Raw genomic sequence first — 11548 nt, 5'->3', positions numbered from 1 at the left:
TTCATAGCACAGATTAAAGAGAAAGAAGCACTTTACGGCCTGCTGATAATTATCCACATGTTCATGATTTGGTTTGTAATAATAATAATAATAATAATATTAATAAAAAATACACAAGATACATTGGAATACAAAATAAAACGTCTGTAGAAACTGTAGACCTTTTAGCTTTGAAACAGTAAATGTTAACAGGATCATTTAAACACCTGCAGTTTGGAGATGACTCAAAAGTCTCCCATTTGTTTCACTAAAAGCCTCCTATTCCAATGTAGATACCACGTATTGGACCACAACATATAAAGTCAAATACATGTAAAATATGAGCGGAATAAATCAAAGAAATGTGCCATAACTTGCAAAAGTTTAATACACAGCTACCGTATCACCCCACTGAGAATATCACTGTGACTATGAGTATTAGGGCCATTTTTAGGGTTAACAAATGGGAGATTTTGAGAGTAAAGAAGTCAGAATGTTGCGAATATAAAGTTGTAAGTTAGAGGCTTGATTTTATAAGAAACAAGAACGACAGCAAGAATTAATACATAACAATTTCAAGAAAAGGGTTTTTGTATTTTGAAAAATATCACGACCGAAAAGTCAGTTCTTATCCCAAAATACTTAAAATGGGACTAGTTTGACGTTTTCGGAAATAGGAATCAATACCCCTCTGATATCCGTCAATTAGATATGAAGCTACAGCCAGGGGATGGTTAGCATAGCTTAGCACAAAGACTGGAAACAGGGGGGGAACAAGCTAGCGTGTCTCTGTGCAAAAGGTAGAAAGTTCAGGATGTCACTGCTCCCGGCAGAGAAATAGTCCCTCATGTGACCCCTCGTGAAACCCCAATTGGTCCTTTTCAGACTTTGTGCGGATAAAACAAACAAGATATAAAGTGTTAATTAGGTGCTATGTTTTGTTACCTTTGGACTATGCCAGGCTAGTTGTTTCCCTCTGTTTCCAGCCTTTATGCTAAGCTAAGCTAATCAGCTGGCTGTGTTAGAAATACATTTCCCAAAATTACCATTTGTCAAGCTGACAGAAGAATATTAGGTTATTCTGATGTTTTTCGTTGTAATATTTGCAACTTTGTCTCACAATATTCTGAAAATCTCAGTGTTGTCTCAGTTCTCCATCATTTACAACCAATATGACAATCATTGCAGAAACATAGCGTGACCTGGTCCTTTAAACCATGACGTGAAACAATTTCCTGCCCACATACATGTATTTTTTTTCTCCATATAACCACTTCTTTCAACATGTTTGGTCCGTCATAACTGCAGAAAAAAAATAACATTTGCATGGTTTTAATACCATTAACCTTCTTTCAAACTTAAAGTAAGCAACCAGAGGAATGAAAAAGGTGGATTTGACGTGATTATATGAGTCAAATATTGTACTTCACTCGCTCGCTCCTCTTTGGAATACGAGACAAGATAAATTACTCTCTTTAGAGCAACATCATTTACAAAAGTCCCCAGTGTGCAGAGAGGACAGATTTATTTCAGTCTCTGTCGTTACCACCCGCACATCTCGCCCCGGGGGCGCTGCCCTCCTTAATAGTTTCCCTCCACACTCGTTCAGTTGTGGTTGCTCTGATGTTCTCTGGCAGCAAACGGAGGCAGCAAGGTGAGAGGATAGAGAGCTTCTAATCGCCAAAATGCTATTTGATTTGCATGCATCGGTGCAGAGAAAAGGCACATTCAGGGAAGCCGATATTTAGACCTTTGAGGGGTTAAGGGTGCATGGTTTTGTTTGCGCTCATATTTAGGCTCTTGAGAGTGTGTTGCGTGTGGATAGCGGATGGACGTGTGGGAGGTAACATCACCTGGGTTTAAACCACCACCCAGCTGGGTCTCAGTGGTCCTCCAGAGTACTGCACAGGAGGGACTGGTCCCACGTCGCCAGGGTCTTCCTCCCCCTCTGAAGCCTCGTCTGTGTCCGTCTCCACGGCCAGCAGGACCTGAGAGAAGAAGAACAGTAAGCTAAAAGACAAAGTACAGTCGAGTAGTTATCGGCCCTGTTATGTTTGCATTCTGGGAAATATCTCAGTTCTGCATTCCCGATCTAAAGTGGAAAATATCCGTTTATTGGCTCTCCTGCAGCAGCAGGGATTCAAGTCCCACATGAGCAAAATTCCACAACTATATGACATTTACGGCATTATAAATCCCTCCATATGTTGCTTTGTGTTCGACATGTGGGGAAGCTGACATGAGCAGATTCAGAGATCGGGATGAAGACAAAGGGTCTATCACTGTCTCCAACGGCGACATCATCGTCTCCACTATAACCTTGATGTCACATGCAGCAGCAACAACTGCAGCATTGTGACCGTAGTTCTGACCACCACCCCCACCAAGACCTCGTCCAAGTCAATGCCTCTCTATCCGTCGCCCTCCTCCACTTTCCATAACTTCAGCGCGTGAAAACGACTCCTAAATGTCACTTATATTCCTGGGAAGAAGGCTTGATTTATTGGCTGCTTTGGCAGACGACCAGGGAGAAGGAAAGAGGGCGGGATCAACACGAGGGTCGTGAACCCCCGACAGTCATTTGCCCTGATGTCTGTCGGTTAAATCTTTCCTGAGAGAGGTGAACAATTCCAGGCATGAGTAATCACCACTAGGGGAGAGTGAAAAAACACATCTTTTGTGATTTGAGTGAACTCGCACTTTAAATTTGCAGAAGAAACACAATTCAAAAATCTAAAAGCATGACAGCACCTGCTCTACGTTCGTCCAGAGACTGATCTCACGGGCTTCTGCACTTTTGGCATGAGAACGAATAAACGAGATGCTATCCAAAAGAACAAAGAATTACAAAATGTCTAATTTGTATTCTTATGGTGGAATGAAACCTCAGAAACAGAAAACCAGAATCCACAAACTCAACTGTAACAAGGAAGGAAAGAGGGAACAGCCTGACTCAGTGTTTCTTGGACTGAGTTTGTTTCTCATTAGATCTTGTGTGTGTGTGTGTGTGTGTGTGTGTGTGTGTGTGCTGTGCTCATCCCCCCCAAAACAACAGGTGCGGTTGACACCCAGCGTGACCGTGTGGGTACATCGACCATCTTCACACACATTAAAGTCTTAAAGTCACATTCTTGTGGAAACGGCTCCAGCGAAACGTTTTCATTACATCCAAAGTAATCCCCTTAAAAGGCCAGCGAGTCACTTCCAGAGCAGATGGGATCTGTCCGACCGCTCCGAAGTGGTCTGGTGAGCAAGCATTTGACTTATTTAGAGTAATTAGAGTGTTTTATTATTAAAACTTTAAGACTTTTAAATGCTAACTGGAATTTAAATAAACACTGAACAATCAGAACATGGAAAACAAAAATAAGGGAAATGTTCAAGACATAAGAAAGCTTGAAGCGTAGTTTTGGATGTGATCGTTGTCTCAATTCCTAATTACAGATCTATTGAACAATAACGGAGATGATCTCTAGAAGGAAAGAGGTGATTTGATGACATCAGAGACTAAAGAAACGATTAACGGCTGTAAACAAGAGCTCACTCTGCTCTGTGCTCATTAAAGTATCCGTCCTATCGGTCATTCTCACCTGCGACTCCTCGCTGCTCGCCCAGGGCAGCGAGTCGGCCTTCTTCACCGAGCAGTCGCAGGAGTCGTCCAGGCTCTTCGTCGTCTTGTACTTCCTCATCATCAGGCTGTCCACCACCCAGAACATGATGGACTACAGGGGAGAGCCAGAGAGGCGAGACCGGGGTCACTAACGCTGCAGAGATGGACTAAAATACTTTAAAGGACTTGTTTGGACTGTTTGAGCTGGGGTTGAATGAGGTACTTCTACATAGTCAGTGTATTAATTACAGTAGAGGGAGTTTGGAGAAACACACAGGAGTACCAGCAGCAGTAAAACATACTTTATACACAAAGGAATACATTACTTTGCTCTCGTGCTGGTTCTCCTGTCTGTTTCTCATTCAACCAGACTTCTAATAATCTGTACTGTCCCTTCGACATCTAGCTCATGAGAGTGCTGCTCACGTTCACTATGAAGGGCAGGATGAGCATGACCAGCACCAGCTCCAGCTGAGGGTTAGCGATGTAGCTCAGCAGCACCTCCTGCAACTGGAAGAGGAGGAGAGAGGAGGAGACGTTAACGCACCGACTTCAGGTTGAACAAAGAGCTGTTGAGAGTGAAGAGGCTCTAATGAGATGAACTAACTCTTGATTTTAATGGAGTGTTTAAATACCACCATGTACATGTGATTATAAAACTGAATTCTTCTCATTTCACTTCAATTAAGATTGTATTGTAAGAATATCAATGCTGCAATATAATTAAATCTGATTGAAAGGGGCCATAACCATGTAGAACAAATACAAAGAGGAAGACTGAAGTACGGAGAGACTACACTACATTCTGCACCGCATAAGTTAGTGTTACTATTAATAATACTAGTATTTATAAATCAGAGTTTCAAAGAGCATGGAAACCATCTCTAAACAAAGTAATTAGTGTCTCCAGAGCTTTACGAAACAAAACTCCTTCTATCTGGAGACGGATGAATGAGAAATAAACAAATAACACGCCTTTATACTCCTTAGAAGGGCATCTGTTGCTAAGAAAAAAGCTAATTTGAATAAACAAATATGATCCCCAATGTCATGCAAACAAACTGTCCTAATACGTAAACACTGCCTCTATTTTTCCATTAGAATCTAAAGAAAGTCGTTCTTTATCCTCCACTTGTTTGGTTTCTCTCACTGGTCGCGATGGCGCACGTCTCTCGAAATAAGAGAAGATTGTTGTAATCTGGTTGACCTGGCCAAGATTGGTTTGGGTATATTAAAAAAAGATAACTATAAAAAGGTTGAAAATCTGGTATTAGATGAGGTAAAATGGGGTTCGTGCTCATATTCTACCATTTCCTCGTGTTTTCATGGGACCTGATAGCAGCACAAGCTTCTGTCTAGAGTTCTTACTTTGGACCATCCGGGGACGAGCAGCACCAGGCTGATCACAGCTTTCTCCAGCACCATGATGAGCAGGTAGACGCCACACTGACCCAGCCATGCCGCCGCCTGGGGGGGGTCACCTGGAGAACAAGAGCGGGACGAACATCGCATACAAACACTTCAGGATTTGGGATTTCAAGCACAGACGGTCTTCACATGCTGGTTGAATCAAAAGTAGGACTAAAAGATGCAATTTTACATTTTGTATGCATTTCTTCTGGCACACCAGAATGCTTTTATAATTTAATTTAAGTTATTTTAATGACAAAAAAAACACAAATGTATTATTTAATTTATTTTAGCCCACCAGAATAATGTTTTTATTTCATTTTATTTATTTTGGCACATCCACATTTTCTTCTTGTTTTGTAATTTGTATTTATTTAGATTTTTAGCTCCTGTATGTCACATGTTTGCATGACACATTCAGTATAATACGTCTAATGTCCAAGACATAACTCTGTAGCTTTAACATAATCGTACTGTAAACAAATACTTTAAACTACTACGTCCAAGATGAAGAATGCACTTACATGCATTTCAATAATAACTGTAGTAACTATTCTGCATCTTTTGTAGGACGTAAACCTACACATTTCCTCTCAGCACAGCAGACACAAAGGAGGACCAGTCTGTCATTAAGACAGGAAGAAGGGAGGAGAGAGACAAAGAGGAACTAGAGGGTGAAACAAGAAAGAAAGAAACAAACCACTGATCAAATATGAACTCAGAAGTTGTTTGAGTGAAGTTTTTAGTCACACAAAGAAGGAACGCAAAAGAAGAGAGCAGCAGAGAGATGTATGATAATCCCCCTCTGAAGCCACTGGGACTGTTTTCCAGAGGTTTGCAGCTGGAGGTGCTGGCTCTCCTCCCCGTCCTGCTCCAGAGGGTCTCCAGCGCCCTCCGGTGGCACAAACTACAGCTGCAGCTTAATTTTCCGTTTGATTCATAAAAACAACCTCTCGGGCATTTTATGTTTTAAAAAGGGGAAATAAAAAATAGAAAGACGTAAAGAAAAGCACTGATTTCTCCCTCACCATATTCTCCAAACATGAGCAGCGTCCACTGCTTGTACTCCACTAGTTTGGACACCAACTTCACAGCCAGCCAGATGACCAGCATGCCCAACGTGGCGTCCAGCAGGAAGTTCATCAGATACCTTTGAGTAAAGAAAAGGAAACGCCAGGTTCTCAGTGAGACACCCCTTTACGTCGTATCGTGACTGGTTTGTGCTGATCAACAACTCACAGGGAGCACGGGTCCTCTTCAGTGAGCGTGGACAGGAAGACGTTGGCAAAGTGGATGAACAGAGCACCGATGGCCTGCTTGGACGTGTCAAAAAACCTGGAAAAGTAGGATGGAGAATGTTAAAAAAAAAAAAAAAAGGAATTTGACTTCTTTATTCCACTGCGTTCTATCTTTCTCAACATTTTAAAGCCAAGAAACCCTCAGGATGATAGTCACAGACTAGACCGCAGGATAATATTGGAGGAGAAATGTGAAGCTTCTTATTGTCCGGATTGGTTCTTTTGATGAATCCTTGAGAGGAATTAAGGGTTCAACCAACATTTTCTTTACTTTAAGGGACTTTACTCGTCTACGTAAGTGTGTCACATGTAAGAATGAAGGACAGGATGACATAGGAGGAGAGAAAAGAGAGGAAGAAACATGTCTGACCAGATCCTCCACGGTCGTCTGATCCCTACAGGCTCGCGGAACCTCTTCACTGCAAACAAATAGAGGAAGTCAATCAATGAATCAATAACTAGACTTTAAACAACACATGTAATGCAGTTTATTTGCGGTTCGTTTGATCTTCGTCGCGAGCCTCATCACTCTGCAGGACAGATGAAACACAGACGTTCACATATTGTGTTTTTTCTCACGTAGCCACAACACTCGGTTCCTCCCCACCGGGCTCAGGGCGAACAGACGCCCACTGTTCCTCTATCTCATCTAACAAGGTCAGAGAATGGGACTGGGCATGTGAACACAGGAGCGCACACAAGCTCAGCATTCACTGATTCCAGCTCCTCAAAAATAGTTAAGAGTTAAGCTTTTCCCTGATTTATGTCATAGTAAACGGAATATTTGGGGGTTTTGTTTTCCGAAGATGTCCTTTAAGGCTTTGGGAAATTGTGACGGGCATTTGTTATTATTCTTTCTAGAATAAACGATGTATCTATTAATCATATTCGTGTTTGCAGCCCTAAATCAGAGTAAGATTGTCAACATTTGCTCTGAAAATAGGCTGGCTAATAAAACAAAAAATGCTCAAATCTGACTGTTTTTAAGATTAAAGAACTGTGTTGCTCAGCGTTTCGTCTGGATTATGCGAGTGCAGGACTACTGACGTCTCAATGGAAGGAGACTCACAGAAACAGCTCCGAGGACTCTAAACGCGGATCAGTGAAGGGGATGCACGAGGCGGCCTCGGCTGTGACTTGGCACTCCGCCACCGGGATCATAGCTGAAGGGCTGTTACTGCTCCGCTGCACACCAATAATGTGCTATAAATATTAACAGACGCATGTGCTTTGACCAAGAACGACACACCAGACGCATGCTGAGAACAGGAAAGGAGGGGAAAGAAAGAGGAGGGGGTATTGATTTCTCTTCTAATAAGTAACTGAGTGGAGGTCAGAGCTCATTGATCTGCAGTCACACTCAAGGCCTGGCCTAATTCTGCAACACCGCACTGCTCCGAGGCTTCTACTGCTCTCAAACTGGCTGCTGGCATTTTTTAAACTACACTTTAATAATTAGATCATGTGCAGACACTCAAGACATAAGTTTATGCTTCACACGATGTACAGGCGTTCGCATTTATGTCATTTTCATGTTGCATTATGGCTCCGATTTGAGATAAAAAGAAAGAATATACAACACGTATAACTCAATTAGCTCAAATATGTGAATTTCTTCGTATATTTTTCAATCAACTGAGAGCCAAGACACCTGGTAATGGAATAAAGTCAATGTGATCTTAAATGTAATCCAGGAAGTCAGAAGGAAATCATCAGTGAACAGAAGAGGTTGCATTTGAGTGCTCGTGCATTGAAACAAACCATAATAAGTTCCAAAAGGACTCAAGTGGTCCTACTTGACTCAATCCCACCTTCCCGTCTGGGACAGCTGCAGAAGTGTTAAACATGGCCTGTGGTGCCAAAAGTGGTTCAGATGCCCGACATTCTCCAAGTCAGCTGCCTCAGAATCACAAGTTGTTTAGCAGTCAGCAGCCAGCAGCCATTGTTCACATTAAATCCACACCGTGGCTGTGAAAGGAGCATCTTGTTGCACTCGAGAACACTGTGAAAGGAGCTGAACTTCTCTATACTGTGATGCTACGAGGCTGCAGCTCAACTAGAAAACAGATCTGGAGTTCAAGATGCTTTAAATCAATGTTGAATTTCACTGAGATTTAATATGCATATTGTAAGCAGGTGTTTTGGTCATTAAAGGGCATCAACAACGAAGCCCTGGCACCAAAACCTACCACAGAGAGACCATCACGACACTTTCCTTCAAAATATGGCAATTTGTGGCGCTGCTTTGCTTTCAGCCTCACATACCAGTGTGCAACTTATCATTTATGGTTAATTTGGGTCTTAAGGGCAATTTATTCAAATATGTACTTAAAGAAATGTTCATAGCGTCCATTTTGTGGAGGTGGGAGACGTTTGCAGCGATCTCAAGTCACAAAATAAATTAATTTTCCTCATAAAATGATTTGTTTACAGTTTTCAATTCATGCCGACGTTAGTGGAGAACATTTATTAGTCAAGTTATGTTCAACATGTGTTCAATGTGGGTTTGTTTTTCTGTCGACAAGCAAAGCAAAAATAAAAACTCATATTTTTCAATGGAATTTGGTGCGAAGCCGCTGAAGCTGTGCAGAAAACAAACGTCAACACAACGCCACGTGGACTAGAGCAGCCCTTTAAATAGCACGTTTCTGCACGTTGTGTTTCATGCATACTCTCCCCATATAACACACACACACACACACACACACACACACAAATAAAGACTGTGATGTTTAACAAGATGTTCGCCTCAGGTACTCACACATCAGCGTGCTGAAGGCGACGATGGCCAGCAGTCCCTGGATCAGGACGCCGAACTTGTCCGTCAGAGCTCCGTTATCGCAGCCGCCAGGACTCGCCTTGTTGATGTCGGACATGTTTGTGACTTCAAACACCAATCTTTTCACCGGGAGCACACCGCTGTGTCCGTACATGTCCATGTTGACGCGATAAAACAACAACAACAACAACAGGAGCACTAAGACGAGCTTAACCTTTCTTTACTCGAGGAAAACAAACCGCCAGATTTCTATTTCCGGTTTTTAATTAGAGGTTACGTTTTTCTTCAATGTTGCCAGAGGCAGATGCTCCATGTCGTGACGCAAAAGAGGACAAGAGAATCGATTATCTGACTCACATCCATGTTTATGACATCAACGATACGCAGAAAAGTGCTTGCTTCCGGTTTAAATATTTCAAAAATAAAAGTAACTTCCGGTTTCTCTTGGAACAGCTTGGCAGAAAAACAAAGATGGATTACAAACTGTGACAATCTGTTCCTCTATGTGTCCTCTAAATATTACATATTACAATTTCTACTTTTTTAAACAACCTTAACATGTTTAGATATGTGAGCTCAGTTGATTCCTATTCATTTTGTATCATTAAATAGTTATAAACAAAGTTTAAACAGTTATGGGCAGATAGCGGAAGATTGTTGAAATTAGTCTTGAATATAAAGATGGCAAAAGCCTATATATATATACATATATATTTTAATTTAGGTCTTCCCTAAATATGTTCAGGTATCTGCTGTCTGTCCTTAATGTACGACCGGAGATTGGAAAGAAAGCCTTCATGTTTTCTGCTCACGCAACTTATGTTTGCAACAGAAATTGAGGAATCTGATACTTCTGGCAAAAGTCAAGACTTATGTAAATTCTATGGTAAATGACTCCTATTTCAATTGACTGTATAATTGTTTCTTCTTACTATCTGATTTAGTAGGCGTATTATTTTGTCTGCTGCCTTTTATATCGTTTTATTTCAAGTGTTTACGCTGCTGTCTTGCTTGGGATTTACATGAAAAACAGTAAAGTAAATAATCCACACATTCCTATTCTTTTGTTCCCATCTTGCCTGCGTTTTCCACCTTTTTTATTTTGAAGTAAAGTTTACTTAACTTCCTGTTAGTTCATCTCTACATTGACGCAGAATCTCGCAGCAGAATTCACTTGAAAGTGCACGAGGTCCTTTTTGGTTTGTGTCAATCTCTGCCTCACGTGAATATATAGGATATATTTAAATTCAAAGTGTGTCAATAACCTATATGCATGAATGAAGATGAGAGGTAGAGGATCATTAATCACAAAATGATCTATTTATTGTCAATTTAGAGGATTAGAAACCCTGCAGGTGAGCCAACATGGAGTACAGTAACTCAGAGAAGACAATTAAGGATATTCATTGGTTGGACAAATACTTTGATTTAATTAAATATGTATAAAATATAGTTGGCTTCAAAAAAGTTTTGACTTGGATCATTCCACATACATTCTTATGGGAGTGCGTTTGGCTCTGAAATGTGATTTACATCAATCTAACTGCTTAGACGACAACACAGCCGCATGCGCAGAAGCAAACACTTTCAAATACCTGCATTTATTCACATTAACAGCATTAACATTTTCTTGAGCTGCAGACGGAACGCTTTGACACAGTGAAACTTAAAATCCAATGATTTAATTTATTAACTGACCCTCGCACCTTTTTTTAATACTCCACATGCTGTATTTAGCTATTTATGCACGATTATTATCACCATTATTCCGCCAGATTTGTTGGCGATTTGGGATTAAAGCATAAATAAATGGCCTAAATTAATAAATTACTTGCTTTATTTGACTACAAAAAACGATATAAAAGGAATGAGAATACCTTTAGTTCCTCCCTTTATATTAAAGAGTTCATTGAAGCTTTAGAAGATGCTTAACCTGCTTCTGAAACCTCAATCGTTGCCAAAACAAAAAAGAAAAACCGGTTGTCTGCCTCGTGCAGTTTGCGGTCTCATGCACAAATTGCACGCCGTGTGCGTGTGTGAGTGTATGTGTGAGTGTGTGCGTGTGTGTGTGTAAAGGGGGGGGGGGGGCATAATCCTTTCTCGCGCGTGCTTGGAAAAGCCTCTTCTCTGCAGATTAATGGAGCAGGGCGCGCACGCTCCAACCATCTGCTCCTCCAGCGGCATCACACCGGCACGAGCGCCTCTCCTCCGGTCTTTATGGTTCCTTTGTGTCTTTATGAAACAGATCCGCCGCCGCAAAATGCAACACTGGACTTCCCGTTACAGGTTTCAAAATAAAATCCGTATTGCAGCTATGATCAAATAAATTGCACCACTGTGTCATAGCCTGTACACTTATTTGAAGCCTATTTGTTGGAGTCTTTGGTGACTTTCTCCTTAAACCTGTTTGGCTCCTGTTTCCTTAAAATTAAGCAAATGTATCCTTCTGATATTATTGAATTTGAAGGTTGT

At 41.2% G+C, this 11548-nt stretch overlaps 1 protein-coding gene across 1 annotated transcript; it reads right to left on the bottom strand.

The window, feature by feature from the left end:
- Window positions 1–946: 946 nt before the first annotated feature.
- On the bottom strand, window positions 947–11139 carry tmem110l (transmembrane protein 110, like). Its single transcript, XM_031858931.1, has 8 exons — window positions 9059–11139; window positions 6668–6716; window positions 6239–6334; window positions 6028–6149; window positions 4958–5070; window positions 4016–4099; window positions 3570–3701; window positions 947–1967 (listed from the first exon to the last, which is right to left on the bottom strand). The coding sequence occupies exons 1-8, from the start codon at window positions 9234–9236 to the stop codon at window positions 1839–1841; spliced, it is 903 nt and encodes a 300-aa protein (XP_031714791.1). The 5' UTR covers window positions 9237–11139; the 3' UTR covers window positions 947–1838.
- Between the last annotated feature and the right edge of the window lie 409 nt (window positions 11140–11548).

Source organism: Anarrhichthys ocellatus, unplaced genomic scaffold (genome assembly GCF_004355925.1).
Source record: "Anarrhichthys ocellatus isolate YVR2014 unplaced genomic scaffold, GSC_Weel_1.0 scaffold21, whole genome shotgun sequence".
NCBI classification, from domain to species: domain Eukaryota; kingdom Metazoa; phylum Chordata; class Actinopteri; order Perciformes; family Anarhichadidae; genus Anarrhichthys; species Anarrhichthys ocellatus.
This window is presented reverse-complemented; position numbering and strand designations above follow the sequence as displayed.